This window comes from Astyanax mexicanus, chromosome 22 (genome assembly GCF_023375975.1).
Source record: "Astyanax mexicanus isolate ESR-SI-001 chromosome 22, AstMex3_surface, whole genome shotgun sequence".
In the NCBI taxonomy this organism is placed as follows: domain Eukaryota; kingdom Metazoa; phylum Chordata; class Actinopteri; order Characiformes; family Acestrorhamphidae; genus Astyanax; species Astyanax mexicanus.
Genome location: NC_064429.1, coordinates 20,816,711 through 20,837,962, shown reverse-complemented (window position 1 = coordinate 20,837,962; position 21,252 = coordinate 20,816,711). Strand labels below are relative to the sequence as shown.

At 35.4% G+C, this 21,252-nt stretch overlaps 1 protein-coding gene across 1 annotated transcript in view; it reads right to left on the bottom strand.

Annotated features, from left to right (window-relative positions):
* Positions 1-970: 970 nt before the first annotated feature.
* vcana (versican a) overlaps positions 971-21,252 on the bottom strand; it is a 61,430-nt gene continuing 41,148 nt past the window's right edge. The window contains exons 9-15 of the mRNA XM_049470367.1: positions 19,929-20,042; positions 19,719-19,832; positions 15,483-15,641; positions 13,555-13,637; positions 4,884-5,028; positions 3,512-3,694; positions 971-2,881 (exon numbers count right to left, since the gene is read on the bottom strand). Coding sequence (XP_049326324.1) covers positions 2,736-2,881; positions 3,512-3,694; positions 4,884-5,028; positions 13,555-13,637; positions 15,483-15,641; positions 19,719-19,832; positions 19,929-20,042 — 944 coding nt within the window. The 3' untranslated portion in view covers positions 971-2,735. The remainder of the gene's footprint in view (positions 2,882-3,511; positions 3,695-4,883; positions 5,029-13,554; positions 13,638-15,482; positions 15,642-19,718; positions 19,833-19,928; positions 20,043-21,252) is intronic.

Sequence of the window (21,252 nt, the reverse complement as noted above, 5' to 3'; positions counted from 1 at the left end):
CTCCTGTGGCAGTGTAAGCTTTTGTATTTAATGGTATTTTTTCCACTTTATATTACTTTTACTTTTGTACTTTACTAGTTTTAAAACCAGTACTTTTACACATTTACTTGAGTAAATAGCCAACTTCTACAGAAGTATTTTAAACCCTAGTATCTATGCTTCTACCTACAGAGTAATGAAGGTGAATACTTCAAAATTTTGGATACCAATTATTTTTTCTCTGGTTTGTGTAAAGAACATAATTGGTCAGAAAGTCAAAACGATCTAGAAAAGTGCTTTGACATTGCAGACGAACTGGACCATGGTTCAGTAGATCTGGACTGAGAACTCTTCTTTTGGTCGAACCAAACTCTGTTCCTTTGGAACTTGACCCCTTTCACCTGATACTTCGGTTCACATCCAAACAGAAAAGTCAGAAAATCTGGACCAAACAAGGTAGGTGTGAAAGCAGCCTTAATCTTTTTATTTCAAAATGTATTTTCTCCTGTTATTCTCCCCAATTTATATGGCCAATTGTGTCTCCCATTCAGATGTACTCCCCTAAAACTAGTGATGCCTCAAAACAAGGAGGGTGAAGACAAGCACATGCCTCCTCCGATACATGTGAAGTCAGCACCACCACCTCTTTTCAAACTGCTGCTGATGCAGCATTACCGAGTAGCATCACAGTGCACTCGGAAGAAAGCGCAGCTCGGTTCCAATACATCAGCTCACAGACGCCCTGTGCTGATTGACATCACCTTTTGGAGAGATGTGGGGAGAGACCACCATCTACCCACCCAGAGAGAGCAAGGCCAATTGTGCTCTCTCGGGGCTCCAGCAGCTGATGGCAAGCGGCATAACCGGGATTCGAACCAGTGATCTCCTGAACATAGTGGCATCTCTAGAACCACCTAGATCCCCTAGTGTTTAGCTTTATTTTCTTCATAATTTTACCATCTTTCAAAGGAAGAAGACCAAGAGTCGCAGATGAATGGAATAAACTTTCTTTTTTTCTCTTTGGTGACAAATGGTAGGTATAAAAAGCAACTTTTCTTACAATAGTTTTTTTTTCCACACACAACCCCAGACATTCACATTATACAATAAACATGTTATACTATAAATATAAAAAGATATGTGCATTTTCGAGTAAAACACAACTGACAAACACAAAAAAGAATTCAAATAAATTGAAAAAAAAAAAAAAAAAACACTTGGGATGAACAACAAATGGTGGATCGTGGCCCATGATTATGAATGAAGATGTGCAGTGAAGATATTCTGTGAAGCAAAGCTGTACTGGATTATAGATTTGGTGGGTTCTGTTGAACATAGTCCATCGAATAAAAAATAAAAACACCCCTAATGTTGTGTCAGTTTCCATTTCCTCTGTGTGTCTGATTAGCGAATATCCTATCAGTCACAGGTCGTTCTTTTGGCGACAGTCCTCCGTATGAATCTGCATTGCCAGGACGTGTTAAATATCGGAGATGTTGCATTTCCAACTGCAACCCAACCACAAGAAGATGAAGAGCAGCTTGAAAAAAAAATCATAAAATAAATTACATGCATGCTGTTAAAAAGGCATTTGGTTCAAGTCTTGTTGAGCAATTCACAAAGTACATTCTCTCAAAAAGTAGTTTTACATCATCCAGAGACGTCATGAAAGCATTAGGAAAGCTGGGAGCGCAGCAGCTCGTTTATAAGGATTAGAAGAAAAGTTAAGTTTAAGGATTAAAACTGAAGGAGTTACATGTAAGTGAAACCTTGTCTTCGTTGTAGAGCGAGATGAATCAAAAAATGGCCTCAGAATAGTCTTTAATAGACTTCGCTGTCTCATTCAAGGCACTTAAGTTTTCTTTTGAAAAGATTTGTTTTTTTTTTGCTCTTTTGTGGTGAATTGTTTTTGGTGAGATTTCTTTAAAAAATTACTAGTTTTGAACAGAAAGCTATGTTTTCTTGATTAATTAATTTTTGATTTTGAGTTTCCTTACAGTGTGCAACTAAAGTTTCTGTAATGGAACAAGAACCAAAACTCCTGTAATTTCTGTAACAGGTCATTTTACGTATCTTCTACAACTAAACAACATACTGTGCTCTTTATATTTTAATTTTCTTAATATTTTATGTTTTTGAATTTGAGATTTCTTGCATCTAGAGTGCATCAATAATCAAGAACCAAAGCTCACATTGAACTACTGTTTCTGTAGTAGTTTTTTTCCTCATTTAGTGTTAAAAAAGTGCATCTTCAGGATGGTTCTCATTTTTGCAGACCTAAAGAACACTTGTGTCTCATCATTCATAAGAAAACATGGAACCACAACCTCCTCAAAAATGTGTGCTGGGACATTTTTTGGCTCAGAGTCAATAAATGCATCTTGTCTGATCTTTGTGGCTCTTGCGGATCTACAAAACCTGCTGATTTTTCTGCATTTAAGCATTCTGCGTTCAACAAAGAAGGCACGGTGTGATCCTAAGCAGAAATAGAAAGGAGTTTTGTACATTTTCTAGCAGAGAATCAGTCATCCAGCGGAAACACTGAAAGATTTTTTTTTTGCAAATACTGAAAAGGCACTGCATTGATTCCAGTATCTAAACCTCAGATCATTGTCCTTGTCCTGTTTCCATATATACTTATGCATCTATGGTCGTTCAAATCACATGAAGGTCCATCATGTGGAGTTTAAAGAGTCTCTGTTAGTGCTCCCTCGAAGAAAAGACTCGTCGCTGGGAGCACACGTGTCGTAGCGAGTTTAAGGTTTGGTCCGGCTGTCTTTTGAAGCATGACGATGGTGCTTCTGGGGTGAATCTGATTTTTCTGCAGATCTCCTCCGATGGTTGCCGTAGATTCTGCCGAAGGACTGATACCTGCGACTGTACGACCTCTGGTAGTTGGAGGCTGGAAGGAAAATGGAGAAAACTTTATTATTCTTGTTTCATCTCTTTTTAATACACTTTGATGTCTCAATCAAGGCACTTTGCTTCATTTCTTTGCTTTCTAGCAGAAACCTGAAACCTGTTTTGTGCGTCCACCTTGGCCCCAGTATCAGCTGAAGGAAAAAAAAAACAATCCCACAGCACGATGCTGCCACCACCATGCTTCATACCCACAGTGAAGCATGGTGGTGGCAGCATCGTGCTGTGGGATTGTTTTTTTTTTCCTTCAGCTGATACTGGGGCCATGTATGAATTCTACCAGTCAGGTTGTAAGGAGAGGTAAAGCCACTCTGCTGAAGTACAGCATTAAACAGGAGATTCAGTGAAGTTTCTCCAGCACTGAGACTGGAGCAGTATTGTTTTAACACAGCAGACACACAGGCTACAGTGTAGCTAGCAGTTAGCGGCTAATGGTAATAGTGCTCCAGTAGCGCTCAGCAGAGTGGCTTTACCTCTCCTTACAACCTGACTCAGAACAATCCCACAGCACGATGCCGCCACCACCATGCTTTACAGTGGGTATGGTGTTCTTTTAGTGATGTCTAATGCTGTTTTTTTTTGCACCAAATATATATACAAAAATATAGCTTACGGGTCATGCAGGTGATTTTGGGCAGGTCCCATGAGCCGTCTCCTCTGCAGCGGATGGTGGGCACGTGCCTCTGGATGAAGCCCTCCATGCACTGGTACCTGACTAGCGAGTTGATCTCGTAGCGAGGCCGCTTCTGCCCAAAGGTACGAGCGTTCTGCACCAAAGGAGGCTGATTGCACGACACTGTGAGCAGGAGAGGAGAGAAATTGAGAGAGAAATTGTAGATTAATGCTAAAGTCAGAAAAAACATATGTGCTGTATTATTAATATTAATATTAATATTATTAATAATGTTTTATTAATGAAAGTCTATTTTGTGGTCTATTTTCATACATAAGGAGTACCGGATTATAAGATGTATTTTAAGCAACAATAATAAGAAACAAGTGTGTCCTTCTAAAAAACTGTTTATTTGGGTGAGTAAAGTGCTTCCATTTATTTACAGTAAGCTTAAATGTCCAATATGTTTAGCAACAATTTTCACCATGGCTGACAGCACTTAGCACTAGTAAATGCCCCCTGATAGTGACACACTGAGGAACCCTGAGTGTTTCTGTAAGCCAGGGTGCTATCAGCTAGTTGTTCGTCCCACGTAGCTTGTTTTAACACAGTAATCACGCAGGCTACTGTCTGATATACACACTTCTGAACGGCGCAAGAGCTAGCGGTTAGTGGCTAATGCTAATAGTGCTCCAGTCTCAGTGCTGGAGAAACTTTACTGAAACTCCTGTATAACTCTGTACTTCAGCAGAGTGGCTGTACCTCTCCTTACAACCTGACTGGTAGAATGCATACACAAGGCGAACTGTCGATTTTTGGGAAAATTAAAGGATTTTAAGTGAGTCTTATAGTGCGAAAAATACATTAAGTAATGTTGTAATCAATTGTAATGGTGGCAAGAACTATTTAACTACGTAAAAATACTTAGAATACTTAAAATACTTAAGAAATAAAGATCAATCAATCCAAAACATTTTAAGAACTTTGAAAATATTCTCAAGAGCAGTCACATAGACCATTAAATATTATGATGAAACTGGCTCTCATCAGGACCACCTCAGAAAAGGAAGAGCAAGAGTTACCTCTGTTGCAGACATTAGACAGTTCATCGATTCTATCGGCCTCAAAAAGCACAAGTTAACAGCTCCCCAGATAAAAGCTGATAAAAGTATTTTGGTTTGTTTATCATTTTTCATTTATAGTCTGTATGACTTATTATTAGTATTCATTTACAATGTAAGAAAGCTTCTCTTCCTGAGAGTAACTTCTATTTTTTTGCATAAAAACCAACACACATACATCAATTCATAAGATACAGTATTAACATACACTCTTCCACATCCTTGAACATTTCTGAAAAACAATTCCTTACCGGTGCCTTTCTTGCAGGTAAAGGTGAGGTGATAGTTGCAGGGAACGTCGTTCCACTGACCGTCCTCGTGCCAGATCATCACCACACAGTCCTCTCCGGAGGAGAAGAAGCTATCCGGCTGATTGGGCCTCCAGTTCTCATATTGCTACAAGAAAAGAATAGAACTTTATTAGTGCTAGGTACTAAAAACACCCACTTTTTAATACATAAAGTGCATAAAAACAGTATTAGCCCTTTTACTTAATGTCTCAGTAGATTTATTTCTCATTACCCTCACACACATTACAGTGTTACTGGACTGTAAAATGTGAAACTGTTTGTTGTGCATTGTATGAGAATGCTGTACAGTAGTACCTGAAAAGGGATTCTTTAATCCTGTTTACACACATTACGGATTAACAGGATTATTCAACACCAAAAGCAAAAATAAACGCACTTAGATGATGCATTTAAAACAGATGCACATTACATCACTCAAACCACTTCAGTAGGTTGTCTGAAATAATACAATTTATTTTGCTCCAGTCTTGGATGTACATAATAATTAATAGGGAGACAGAGACAAAAAAATATTTCTGTTAATAAAAGGGTCTGTTTTTTGTTATTTGGCCTTTGACCATGCTTATAATTTTGTTCAGTCTTCGATTTTATCCAAAATTTTCCATTTCGGTGAATCCCTAGCTATTAAAATTGTGCACCATGTTTTGTGAAATCTGGCGAGAATTTCTATAATTTTTCATATTTCAATCAGTTTTTTTGACACGTATATAAAGCGTATTAAATGTGTATTCTATTAATCTGATAATCTATAATTGATGACAAACAGCACGTTTATATTCAGAGTAACCCTTATTAAGAATTCCTTTTCCATAAATAAAGTCTAAACATGTATTAAAATGTACTATTAAAACACTACAGGAATAATTGTACACCTTTATAATATCCTGTTATTAAATGGGTAACAAAATAAAGTGACCTCTTCCCCCAGACTAAGCCTGCTAGCTGCCACTGATGTTGGTTGAATTCAATACAGCCTTCTTACTGATAAACAATGGAAGTGTACTGAAATGCTGCAGTGTTTTCTGAAAGCCGCTTTAAGAGTAAATGATTGGTGTTTTGGCAGTCAGCAGCTTGCTAATGGCATATCTTTTGAATGATGTGATAATACACTTAGATTACTGGCTTATTTATCTCTCTTATGGTTCATTAAGGTGACATATCTGTATTACAAAGATGCTTAAGAATCACTGATGATGTACTGATGTAATGCGCAGCAATGCAGAGCAGAACAGCAATAAATAGAGATTTGTAAGCAAGGAAAACAGATAGCAGTAGTAGTAGTAGTAGTACACATCAGAGTCCACAAGGGGGAGCTGTGCACCTCTTTACTGTAGTGAAAGGTAAAATTGAACTACCACTAGGGGCAGTGTGCACTGCAGAGTTCATTTCATTATTGTACCCCATTAATAAAGCTTTCCAGATTGAAACACTCCTTATATGTTAAAATGTGTAAATGGATATAAATACATTTATATGGAGTTCATAGCTGGAAATAAGAAAATATCAATAAATAGGTTTATTTGTGACATCATACATACAGAATAATGTTTTTGCTGCTTATTTTCCAAATGTAGAGTGTGAGGTCTCGAAATTACACTTACACATACTGTATATATGGAATCAAAACTGGTACAGTTTTACAGTAAGACTGTAATTTACACAGTAAGAGTAATTTAAGGAAGGAAGAATGTGCATCATATTCATATAAAAATGATAAAATATTGTCAGAGCTCTGGGAACCAGAACATTTTCTCCAAAGGTTCCATGTTGGCCCCAAATACTGATGTCCACTAAGCCAACGATTCACTGATAAGGCCATGAGGGGCTATACATAGGCCACACCTGGGCTTTACATTGCACTGCATGGGGTCTAAATGGGACCCACATGAGATAAAATTGGGCTGTAACGATTGGTCTATTTGGAAACTCTGACTAGGTACCAGACCCAATTAGGGGTGAGCCATATCGTATCGTACACAAAAATATCGCCAACTTTTTTGAATATTGTGAATGATATTATATCATGAAATATCGTCCAGTATCATTTATTTTACTTTAATCCAGGATATATGGAGATATTTGGAGTGTATTATTAGTATCACGACATTCTGGATCATTAACTTCTGTTACAAATGGGATAAAATTCTTGTATTTTTTTCTTGTATTATATCTCAGTTAGGGGTGTCCCATATCGTATCTTATGCAATATTTAAATTTCATTTTCATTTTGTTGCAGTAGTGTATTCTTGAAATATTTACGTTTTAATTGAATGTTTTGTCATATCGCCAAGAATATTGTTATCGCAAAAATACCATGAATTATCATATTATTTTATGGCCATATCGCCCACCCCTAGCGACAATATACAAGTACATGTATAAGCTCATTTAGAGCCCATGCCCACCTTGACTTTGGTCACGTTCCAGCCATGTGAGCCCCACATCAGTATGGGGTGTACATGTGTTGGCTGGGAGGGCATGCAAACAATGCTAGGCTACATGAAACTTTGGACTCAAAACAGATCTCTGATCATTTCTCCCAATACAGTATGTGCACCCTTCTACCAGACAGCCAGCTGGCCACAGTCACTGGCAAAAGCACTACAATAAATGTCATCCCTGTATACTAGCAACACCAGATGATGAACTCCACACGATCGCATAGACAGGCTGCACTGTATTTTTTAGGGACAGTTCTGGGTCCTATAATTTGTAAGCAAAGTTTCCTGCCTGTCTTTGCCCCCTTTCATAAAGTACCTCAGTGCCCGAGTATGATGTCACCAGCCATAGCTCTCGCTTTAGATGGAAAGAATGCAAAAGCCAAAAAGAAAAGTGATAGGGCAGAGACCAAACAGTGAAAAAATGGACGGTTTATGCGAGAAAAAGACTAGTTTTAGACTTATTGACAAAAAATGTGCATCCTGGATTGCCACAAAACTCTTATTCTTATCTTTATTTACTACAGTTGCGGTCTGATTAGAAACTTTGCCCAGTTGATCGAGTCTTTAGGAAAGCTTTCATTAGTCATATGAAAGAGAAACCTGGACTGCTACAGACTGGAACAGTATTGTCTTTACAGAGATGAATCCAGGTTTTTGTTTGGGATCTGATGGCAATATACAGTTTTTAACTTTTGCTCTAATATTGTAATCACTTACATATACATCTCTGTAAAATAAAACTTGGTTTTTAATCACAGTTTTAATGCATCTCGGCATGTTTTCCTCCACCAGTCTTACATAGTGATTTTGGATAACTTTCTGCCTTTACTCCTGGTGCAAAAATTCAAGCAGTTCAGTTTGGTTTGATGGCTTGTGATCATCCATCTTCCTCTTGATTATACTCCAGAGGTTTTCAATTTGGTACAATTAAAGAAACTCATCATTTTAAGTGGTCTCCAATTTTTTATAGAGCTGTATATCATCATTACATTCAAACAATATGCTGTAGGCTCTTTTTTACACTACAGATATATAGTAACTATGCCTCATTTTCTTCTTCTACTGTAAGCAGAATTGCAAGCAACTGCGTCATGATTTTACTGTGTTGTGGGTGTTGCTGCAAATGTGTCAAACAAGTGGTTTCAGCAGATGCTGATTTTGCAACGCAATCCGTTGCTTTCTGTAAACATTTCATGTGCTGTCAGCACTCCATGCCCTTGACATTTACTGTACATGGACAAAAGTATTGGGACATGTTTGTTTACAGTTTACGGTTTCAACCGTCCAGAGAAGGATTTCTTTCAGATTCTGGATCTGATTGTATTAAAGCCAGATATGGTGGGATCAGGAGTACTTTTTTCAAAATTCATGTTTTATGGACAGATTAGACCAAACTAGAACTTTTCGGTTGAAATGAAAAGCGTTATGTTTGAAGAAAGGAAAACACTGCATTTCAGCATAACAACCTAATCCCGTCTGTGAAACATGGTGGTGGTCGTATTGCGGTTTGGACCTTTTTGTTGCATCTGGGGAAGGACAGCTTGCCTTCATTGATGGAGTCACAATTAATTATATTCTATATCAGATAATTCTAATGGAAAATACTGTATCAGGACAACTGTGCATGAACTCAATCTCAAGAGAAGGTGGGTCATGCAGCAAGACAATGACCCTAAGCACACAAATCATTCTATGAAAAAATGGTTAATGTTAATGTATTTGTCGAATTCCTGACCTTAATCCAATGGAAATGTTGTGAATGGACCTGAAGTGAGAAGTTAATGTAAGGAAACCCACCAAAATCCTAGAGTTAAAGCTGTTCTGTACGGAGGAATAAGCTAAAATACTTCCAAGCCAGTGTAATGTATGAAATATTGGATGATTTTCCTCAATAAATAAATGAAGATATAATATAAGTATAATATTTTTGTCTCATTTGTTTAACCCCCCTGCTATCCTCCAATTCATAAACAATCTTTATTCTCTGGGTCAATATGATCCCAGCAATTTAAACCTCCAAAAATTATTATGATCCCAGATAAATAAACATGTTAGCAAAGTTTCCTTACCATTTTTTTTATGTTTATTTGACAAATTGTTAGTGGTTCTGGTATTATCATAAGTGGTTTATTACTATTATATAAGTATTATAAGTATTGTGTTGTTAAGTCAGGGTCGAAACTGAAGGTAAGTTTAGAGAAAGATAATAAAACCGAATGTAATTGTGAACTCGACATTATTACCACACAAATATGTGTAAAATATTGAGATTTCTTATGTTTTACGCCAATAAAAGAGCCTAATAAAACAGACATTGAAGTTGATATATTTTAAACATCTTATGTTTACTTCTGTCTTTATCAAATTAGGAGAAGACGGTAAATATGAATCACAAAACTAATGTCAACCCCTTTTTCAAAGGCTTTAAACATTAAATGGGGTCAAACTGACCCCAAAGATAATAGGAGGGTTAACTGGGTTTTCTTTATCTACTTTTAGGACATATGTGAAAACCTGACAATGTTTTAGGTCATATTTATGCAGATATATATAAATATATATAAGTATTTGTTTAAGATCATTTTGACAGAACATTCAAATCAAATAGTGGTAAATTGTGTGAAATTACATCATTGCACTGAATCACCTCCAAAGGTCGTCAGAAATCGACAGCCCTTATCTAGTCAATCAGCTGGTTGCAACAGCTGAAGCAATTGAGCTGAACAGCTGAGAGGCTCTTATCTTTGGAATGCTCCCTGTAGTGTGACTGTACTGCTCACGGCTGCCATCTTTCAGCAGCGCTGTGGATCGCGGCTGGTTCTTCAAAGCCGCTCAGAACCACTTTGCCACGTGTCCTGTTATTACGCTGTTCCACAGGAGACCCCCTGTTTCCTGAAGACATTCGCTAATGATACAGTTTTTACTCTCAGGACAACCTCAATGACATCCTAATTTATACAAACACTCATCGTTATCTCCTCACAGCCTCTTCACCCCACTGTCTGTACTCATGTATGCACATGTATGCATACAATCCTCCATAAACAGCAGGCTTATTACTCAGGGTTCAATCTGACTGATATGAGGCTACACAGGCAACTTTACAGTAACAAATTCTGTATGCTTTTGTGTAATTAAGGTAATCAAAATGTTATAAAAAAACATTTGATGTCATTTAAAACCAAGAACCTCTAGTCTCTAGAATTGCAGCCAATAGAATAAGACAATAGAAAAAAGCAGCTTACTCCAGTTACATATAACAAAATATACCCTTAAAATGCTTGATTTCTAAAGAAATAATGAATTAGCAGATGTCCCAAAACTTGTGGCCATATAGTTATATAGTTATATACCAGCCTTATAGATGGTGCAAATACCTTACAATACATCTAAGTTTAATGTACAGTATAATGGCCAATATAGACCTAAATACAGCAAAAGGCTGAAGATTGAGCTGTGCACTTTGTATTTTCACATAGATTAAAATGCTACATTTGACAAGAGAAAAGCTGCTCAAATAAGTCAGATGTCACTGAGATTATTTGAATACATGCATTTAGAGCTGGTGGTAATTTTTTTTTAATCACTGTTTTTATCTACTTACAGTTATGTTTTCCTTTGGATGATTTTCTAAAATAAAGACAAAGCTATTTTTTAACAATATCTACATACATACAGTACACTCCATTTTGTTTTTTACATTTTTTTTTATTTAACCTCCAGTCAGGACCAGTCAATAACCAGCAATGGTACAAAATCCAGTGTAGAATAATTTGCAGTAAACTTTTAGGGCAATTTTTTTTTAAAGGAAACAAATTAACTACAAACTGATAAAAAAGTTTTATAATTGTAAAGAAAATCATATATTGTTTAAAAATGGTAATTTTAGCAAACAATTCATTGGTTAAAAGCTTACAGCTGGTAAGCAGCAATGGGAATAAAAACTGAGCTTAAGAAATTGATTTGAAAAAAGACAAATTATAAAGCCTTTGTCTGTAGTAAATCCATACTGGAACAGATTTAGTTACTTAACACTACAGTACATTTTACACAGCACATTCCCATTGTCATCATAATAACTAGAAAAAAGACACAAAAAACACAGAGAGCTCTGAAACTGTTAAAAGTATAAGTCTTTGCTTTAGAGAGAATAGAGAGAAAAAGCCTGTAGAGAGCTGTAAGTACTGTTTCCTACACCTTTAAAAGAGTGGAGAAAACTAGTACAGGAAACATTTTGGCTGACCCATATGGCAACATTTTTAACTAGTCTCAGTCTCAGTTTCAGCAGTAAAGAGTAGAATTAGATGTCTGACAGGTAAAGTGATAAACAGTAATAAAGCCAATAATAAGATGAGAAAATAAAAAAAACAGATTGTCCGGGCCATACAGCACTGCTACTGGACTACTTAAAAATAGGGATTTATGTCTTAACAATGTCTTATGTGTACAGGTCTAAATACTGTAGTTCTGAGCACATTAGCACATCATCTAACCTGCCACCTTTACCACACACACGCACACATATACACACTCATTTTAGACCCACTCACACCCCTTTAGGCCTTATCCTTCACTGCTCTATACAACCCCAGGTGCTGCCCATCTGTATGGCTGGTTCCTCTCCGCTTCCTGAGCAGAGCCGCTACCTGTCCACACCTGTCAGCTTCCACTCATTCCGCTCATTCACAGGTTTATTTTAATCTCTCAGCTGGGAAAGGACCTCCACGGATGAGCACCGCTTATCTCCTGCCCCTTAAGGCCTTTCCCTCTTCCCCATCCCCCAAACACTGCAGCCTGGGTCTTTGAAGTGATAGCCCAATCGGCACCAAACGACCCAAAGCAGTAATTAGCCACTTTCCTGTGTGCTGGAGGAACATCTCGCTCAAAGAACAATCGAGGCGCGCCTTTCTAATCCACACCACCCCCCCTCCTTTTCTGCATACGTACACAGAGAGACAGTGATAAATATCAAAGGGGACATCGTAAGAAACGCTAATCCTGTTTGTGCATTTTATTACACCCTAAGGATTACTAATGAGTTAATACAAAGATGCAAATAAATGCCAAGTGTCTGAATTACAGTGGTGTTTGAAAGATTCAGATCAGATTTTTTACACCTAAAAGTAGGTAACAAGAACGCAGTTAAACAAATGAGACACAAATAGTATACTTGGTATACTTAGAAAATTAAGTTAATTATAAAGTATATAATGTATTGTCTAATTTGTTTAATTGGGTTCTCTTCATCTACTTTTAGGAATTAATGATGTTTTAAATCATAACTATGCAGAAATATAGAGAATTCTAAGGGGTACACAAACTGTCAAGCTTGTATAACTAAGTTCTAGGAGTGCCTGGAAAAATCCAGGAACCACTGATTTATTTTAGTAATTTCAGTTTAAAATGTGAAACCCATATATTATATAGATGTATTACACACCGAGTGATCTATTTTAAGTGCTTATTTCTTTAACTGTTGATGATTATGACTTACAGACAATGAAAAACCAAAAATCAGTGTTTTAGAAAATTAGAATATTATATAAGACCATTTGGTACTTTTGGCAGTGTGGGCAGTGTGCCAAGTCCTGCTGGAAAATGAAATCCACATCTACATAAAAGTTGTCAGCAGAGGGAAGCATGAAGCACTGTAAGATTTTCCAGGTAAACTCTGCACAGACTTTAGACTTCATAAAACACAGTGGATCAACACCAGCAGATGATATGTCTCTCCAAACCATCACTGATCATCAATAAATTTTACATTTCATTTGTTAATCAAGAGATCAGAGTCTGGAGGAAGAGTGGAGAGACACACAGTCCAAGCTGCTCGAGGTCTAATGAAGTGAAGTTTCCACAATCAGTGATGGTTTGGAGAAACATGTCATCTGCTGTTGTTGGTACATTGTGTACACTGTAGTATTTCACACAACAAAAGAAGATATGTTCAGTCATTTTCCAAAACCTATAATTTCTAAACATATAAATGTTTCCCCTACCCCAACCTTAACCTCAGCAGCACAAATGAACAAATTATAATCCTAGGAGTTTGTTTATAATGTAGGCATTTGTAGATAAGGCACCAATCAATCCTAGAGGTTATCAATCGCAGTAATTTTCCATGTATCGTCTCGCAAAAGAAGGACATAAATCTCAGTGACGTCTCTTACCACAACGCGGCCATCAGTCCACCCGAAATCATTTTCAAACATCTTATCGTTCAGCCCGATCCACTGGTAGTCGCGGCCAAGCCCTGCAGGGGTAAAACAGAACGTGTAGGTTAATTCCTCTGCCATATTAGGCGAGTCTGTTCGGTCTTTAAAAATAAAAGGCAGTTTTAAGCAGCTTCCTGTTTCTCAAGCCCAAGAAAACTGTGCTCCATTCTAGTGAAGTGGTGAAAACATGTGGCTATAAACTTCACCTCTCTATTCTGTAATTCTGGCCCTGGGCAAAAGCCATTAGCCTATTTTTAAGGCTCTGGCAAAGCTTCCTATTGTTCCAAACTGTCGAGGGACTTAAAACAAAGTCTTAAAGTCAAGAGACATGGATTTGAGAATGGATTATGGGTTACAGGGTTCATTTTTTACTTTTCTTACTTTATTGCTTTTTTAATGCTGAAAAAGGGTAATCCTGTGCCAATTACAAGTATAAGTACTAGCCTTAATTTTACCCAGTTAAAGAAATCATCAAATCAAAGTCATTTTGTATCATATCTACTGGTCCATTTATCATAAAATATTTGTACATGATGTAAAGAGAAGCAGAACAACAGTGACAACAGTCTTGATATATGAGGTGCATGATTTTGTGTGGTCTGTTATCATTTGTTAGTTTCGATAGAAGAGAATTAAATTACAGTAGTCCAGCTTTGAGGTTATAGTAAATGTGTGCAAATTTAAATAAAGAGTCAAAAACAACCTCTAGGTGCTGGGTATGACTAAGAACCCACCCATTTTTATTTGCTTTTATCAATATTAGGAACTGGAAGTTAGACCTCTGTTTTGACAGAAACAAGTAAGAGAAAGTAAGGAGGACTTCATCAAAGTCAATGGTGTTGACAAATATAATGTGCCTAATGTAATTAATATCACTTTATTGAACACACTCAATCAACCCTCTTGGAACCCTTGGAACCAATCATTGCTAAATCCTATGAAAACCCTTCTTTGGCACGTTATGGCTCACATATGCATTTATTGTTTTTTATCTGTCAAACTAGCTCTAATCCTCACCTCCAGGCTAGCAAGACTACAAGTACGCTGACGCTTGACTCTAAATCCAACACTTTTTGTGGTCTTTAACACAAGGGATTGCATATTTTTAACACTACCACTATGAGGTTATTATGGTTGTTTTTAATGAACACAAGAATTATCATAATTGTTTTTGTGTAATTATTTTAGGCACAAATATTTGTCAATATTCTTGGCTTGGATGAAGATCAGATCACATTTTATGACAAATGTATAAAGAATAAAACCATGAAATCCCAAATAAGTTCACATACTTTTTTTTATAAAGTACTGCATAAAGGTGGATGTCATTAGCATTGCAATGAAAATAATAGTGGAGTAGGTAAGTAAACTCTTGGAATCAGTTGTTGGTGGATATTTGATTGCAGATCCTCTGAAAGCTCTTTTGGGTGCGGCATGCCTTACATACAGTATGCATATCCTTCTCATGTGAAACAAAGTCTAAAAGTTGTGTGATTGGTTTTTATCAGTCAAATTAGCTCTAATTCCCATCTTGAAGCTAGCAAGACTCCAGGTATGCTTTTTTGAGGTCATTAACACAAGGAATCACATATCTTTTTCAACTACCACAGGCTTTTAAGGTTGCTCTTAATGAAGACATGATTTATCAATTTTTGTATTTTATATAATTTTATATTTCACACATTTTTGGTTAAAGATTATATCAAATCTCATGACGAATTCAAAAAAAAAAACATACAATTCCAAAGGGTTCACATACTTTTTGTACTGTATAAAGCTGGGTCTCATTAGCATTGAAATGAAATTTATTACGATGCCTGCAGATTATAAACAATCACAGAAACAAATCCAGTCATGCAAACTCGTAACACTCCAGCACTTACGGTTGATGAAGTCCTGCTCTTCATGGGAGAGAATGCTGGTAAGGTGAGCACCCTGGAGGCGACACTCGCGCTCGGCTGAGTCCCAGGTGCGTCTGTGGGGGAAGTACTTATAGCAATGGCCCTGGAACTTGTGCCAGCCATAGCTGCATGTTTCTGTATCTGAAGAGGAGAGGAAATGCAGAGATTAACAATTTTCTATTCTATAGAACCTCGAATGACTTCAAAAGGTCACTTTTTACTAGAATGCTAGCATGGTAAACTGGTATTGCTATATTTGGATGGTCCATTATAGACGCCTTATAGATGCTTAACCGATGTTCAACTAACATTCAACTTGATGTCTATTAAATACAACTGAAAATTATTTTATATTGAATGTTACTCTACATCTGACTACATTCTGAACCATAACCTTAACATTTTAAAGCTTTAAAGGTTGAGAGTCAGATTTACGTTTTGGATTAAAGATTTAGATTAGGGTTATGTTTTATTGTAAATCAATTACATTCAATTTAGGGTTTAGTTGCATTTAACAGACAATTTAGTTTCAATATTCAGATGAATGTTTTTTGAATGTCAGTTGAACATCTATTAGCCAATTAGTTCAAACTAAACTTAAAGGGTGAATACATTGGCTACTACCTCTAATACTCTAATTTTCTATGCTGCCATTTACAGTTCTTATCTTTGCGTCAACTTTTAGGAGTACCGTAAATCTGACGGCACATTTAGTGTAGGAACTTTTTGATCTTTGAATGGCTTCTGATTTTATCTCCCTTTCATCCTCCCACTATAAACTATAAACCAATTAAATGAGATCAGGACTCTTGATAGCTATGATAGTTTAGGATAACCTTAAGCAAATAAGAATTTACTTAACACATTTCGGTAACACTTGCTATGAACCCTGTATAAATGCATTCATAATGCATTATATGACATGCATAAAAGAGACAGCTAAAACAGACAGCCTGACACTGTTTCAGTTCATTTTATCTTTTTTTTTTTTTTTTTTTATCTTTGGTATGTTTTAAGTTTCTTTATTTAATTTTAATTTTTATTTTATTTTATTTTTTAGTTAACTTTTTTTTTTTTTAATGTTAGTTTGTTTTAGGTTTTTTCTTTTATTATTAGTTATTGCTTGTTTATATTTTACTATTTTATGTGTTTAGTTTTTTATTTATTCATCTGTAGTTGAATTTTTATTAGTTCTATTACATTTTTTTACCTATGATTTTATGATTCCTACTCTTAAATGATTATTTTTACCTTATTTGTTTTATATTTCATTATTATTTTTATTTTTGTAATAATTCTTTTACCTTATTATAATGCTGTTTTTTATGCTTTTTTATTACTTATTTTATTCTATCTACTTTTGTTGTTGTTGTTGTTGTTATTTCTGTCAATCCCTTCCCTATGTAATTGCTCGGCTAAGTAATGAGAGCCACCCTCAATGTACTAACCCTAACCGAGTTTAAATAAAGGTTGATTGATTGATAATACCTTATAATGACTGTAATAAGGCGCTATAATAACTCATAAGTACTTACAGCGACATTCAAAACACAATATAAACTACAAGTATAAGGGTTTATAAAGAAAGGGCTTACAATGCCTTATAATATCTGTTCATAAGAGCATTGAACACTGTAGTTTTATAATGCACTATAACACAGATTTGGTATATTTTGGTACAACACTAAATTGTATAATGTTCTTATATACAGATATAATAAGGCATTACTAGCCCCTTTTTTATAAACCCTTACACTTATAGTTTATAATGTATTATAAATGTCACTGTAACTACCTATGAGTTATTATACAGCCTTATTACATTCATTAAAAGGTATTATGCATGTCATATAATGCATTATAAATGCATACATAAGGCATTATGAATACAGGGTTCATAGGAAGTGTTACCGAAATATCTATTAATTTCAGCATATGAGTCATTTTGCTCCAGACTGACCCCCCAAAAAAAAATGGTCAAGTCAAGGCTCGTCAAGTCAAGTGTATTTGTACAGCACTTTTTTTTTTAACATCCTGCTCTTGTAACAAAGCAGCTGTACAGGAATCTGTGTCTAAAACAAAAACAATCCCATATTATTAAGCCAAAGCTCACAGTGGAAACAAGGAAAAAGATCCTCAAACCCTCAAAGCTGTAGAAACCATTTAAATGGAAATACAACTTAAAGCACAACCAACGTTAACAGTTATAAACTATAAAAACCAGCTACAAAAACAATGAACCATCAATCGTTTCTTGATCAGCTGCACTACTAAAGGCTGCACTGTTTCAGTCTTAGATATCTTGTTTAAAATGGCCTGAGTTGGAACAGTCTAGCCCTGGCAGCTACGCTAATGACCAGCACTTAATCATCAAACTCCTTTGGGAAAGATGCTGAAGGGGAACCTCTTGAAAGCCAAGATTGTATTCCAGTAAAAGGCTTAATATACAGTATTAGCGGTTTATTAAGAAGCATTTAAAAGACAGTAAGTGTGATTTAAAGGTCAGTTTTGAAGTGGATTGAGACTAATAAAGTACGATTCATAAAATCGAACATTTTAAGTGCTTTTAATGACTCCTTCTCTTGGCCTTATGCGGTGTTTCATTCTTTAGTGTAAATAAGCGTTGTTTTATGGTAATGCAGTATATTTCTGCATTACTGTTGTTTGCCCTTAGGATTTAATGCTGCATTCTACATTTCACATTTTAAAAGATGCCAAAGCTGTGAATAATATCACACCTATTTTGACGGTAGCATTGCTAAACATAGTAGTTTATAACAATATATTTTATGCTGTGTTTTACTGAATAAACTAGATAATTTTACTGCTTTAACTACTGTTGATCTGCTCCTCAACTGATGGGTATGCACAAAAGAGCAATGCTTTAAGAGTCTATGAATAACATAAAATCATAACATATCAAAAGGTAATTGTATTTGCATCTTTATTGGTCTATTTACTGGTCTTCAATAGTGTGTGGGTTTACCTGCACTCAATAATAATTTAATAATAATTTAATAATCAGATTTCTGTAGTTATCTGATTAATTAAGTGCTCAGGTAAACAAAGCAATCTTAGATGTTAGATGTTAGATCAGGCAAAGAATGCTAGAGATCTGATTACGAAAGCTCAGAAATTAAATTTTACAGAGCATGTATACACTTATTCTGATATCGATCATTTTTAGGGTCAGAAAATCCATACTTGTTGGTAAATTAGGTCCAAGTTTACAAATAGCAGTGTATGGAAGTTCATGTTCTGTGAGTTAATTGGCTGGTTTCAAAGATAATATCAGATTATTGTCTGATTCATGTAAACCCAGAGTTTTTTCATTGTCTGATTAACCAAATACTTGTAAACTCATTGAGCAAATAAATATTAAAAACTGTAATTTTCTGCATTTAACAAATTTATTAAGTGCATGTACATCTAAGATCCTCTGAAATCAGCAGACCTCTCTCTCTTATTAACACTGTGAAGAGGAAATAGTCTCTTTTTTCTTTTTTTCTTGTTAGAATTTAGTGCAGCATCATTGTTTCTGTTTGTTTCTCAGTTTATTGGTTTATTGGTAGTCAACAGCAAGTGTGTGTACCAGCAGTCAGTAATAATCCAACCGTAATCATCAGATTTCTGCAGTTATCACTGTTAAACAGCATTCTCTAATTGTTAATCTCACATAAAGGGCAAGATATCTGATTAAGAAAGCGAATAAAAGAGCTGATTTTAGCTTAGTAATTAAATTTCACAGTGCATGTATATACGTAATCTCTCTCTCTCTCTTTCTTTCGGTTTTCTCATTCTAAAACTCCATATCTGTTGGTATATTGGGTCCAAGTTTACAAATGGCTTTGTCAAACATGCCTTTGTGAGTTTATTGGCTGGTTGCAAAGTTATTGCCTGACTCATGTAAACCCCTTGTCTTATTTCCTGAATGCATGTAAAAGCATTGATTACATTTGTAACAACCTCTTTTTTTCTAACGTTAACAAATTTATTAAGTACATATTCCTCTCACACCCTCTAAAATCAATAGACCTCTATCTTATTAACATTGATGAAACAAGATGAAATAGCCTCACTTTTATTCTGAATTCAGTGTATGTTTCATGAGGTCCTGCATGGTTTGGGTAACTACAACTAGTTCATGTTACTGTATTGTACTGTACTGAATGTACTGAGTGATGTTTGCAGTACTATTGAAGTGTATTGTGCTCTTACCCTGCTCACAGAGCGCTCCTGTGTAACTCGGTAAGCACACACAGCTAAAGGAATTCACCCCATCCACACAGGTACCTCCATTGAGACACGGGTTGTCGTGGCACTCGTCAATGTCTACAATGTGACCGAAGATCAAAATCAGCATAATGCATACACAGAAGGAAATGTATGTAATCATGTAATGTATGTAATGTATGTCAGAATGCATACCTATCTCACAATGCTCCCCACTGAATCCAGGTAGACAGCTGCAGGTTTGAGTATTACCCATTGTAACACATGAGCCCCCATTAAGACAGGAATCACTAGTGCATGAATAAACACCTAGATTTGATTAAAAAATAAAGAAAGAAAGAAAAAAAAAGAAGAAAAGTTAGCAATGGAAATTATATGAAATAACTACTAAAAGATACAGCTCTGGAAAAAAATTAAGAGAACACTAATGTTGCTATTTATAGGTATATTTTTGAGTAAAATAAACATTGTTGTTTTATTCTAAACTTCGGACAACATTTAATACATATTGTCATTTTGAGCATTTATTTGCAGAAAATGAGAAATGGCTGTAATAAAAAAGACGCAGAGCTTTCAGACCTCAAATAATGCAAAGAAAACAAGTTCATATTCTCAGTTTAAGGAGTTAAAAAATTATATTTGGTGAAATATCCCTGGTTTTTAATCACAGTTTTCATGCATCTTGTCATGTTCTCCTCCACCAGTCTTACATAATGCTTTTGGATAAGTTTATGCCTTTACTCCTGGTGCAAAAATTCAAGCAGTTTAGCTTGCTTCGATGACTTGTGATCATCCATCTTCCTCTTGATTATATTCCAGAGGTTTTCAATTTGGTAAAATCAAAGAATCTCATCATTTTTAAGTGATATTTTTTTTCCAGAGCTGTATAAAGTGATAATACTATGGGTCAACAATAATATAATAGGTGTCCCCAACTTTTTTTTTTTTTTACTTTACTTTACTTTGTTTTAAATTAAAATATGAAGCTATATATTAGTGTCCAAGTAAGTTACCTTTAATATCAGTGACATAATAACCTGTACACTTCATTTTAAAAGGAACTGAAGTATGAGGGTGTGTCATACTCTATCATATGCAATAATATTACCAAATAAATATTACACAATAAAAAAACACTATATTTTATAGTTTTGTTATTTACTGTATTTAGTTTGGGTTGTTTGCTTGCAGTTCATATGCATGCACTAAATATGCTGCACTTTAGTTCTGTGGTAGATTTTTGTTGTTACTTAGAGAGATAAACATACTGAATGTATTAAACTGTCATATTTATACGAAATAATACTGTAATATTTATTTTATTGTAGCATTATATTTTGAAGGTTACTTTAAACTTTACTGAAAGAATATCGTTATTGCAAAAGTACCTTAAAATATCGTGATATCATTTTAGGGCCTTATCACCCACCCCTAGACGGAAGACACTTGCTGCATGTTAAGTGATTCATAATACTTATACTTCATTAGACTTTTTTCTCAAAATATTTTCTATATTGTC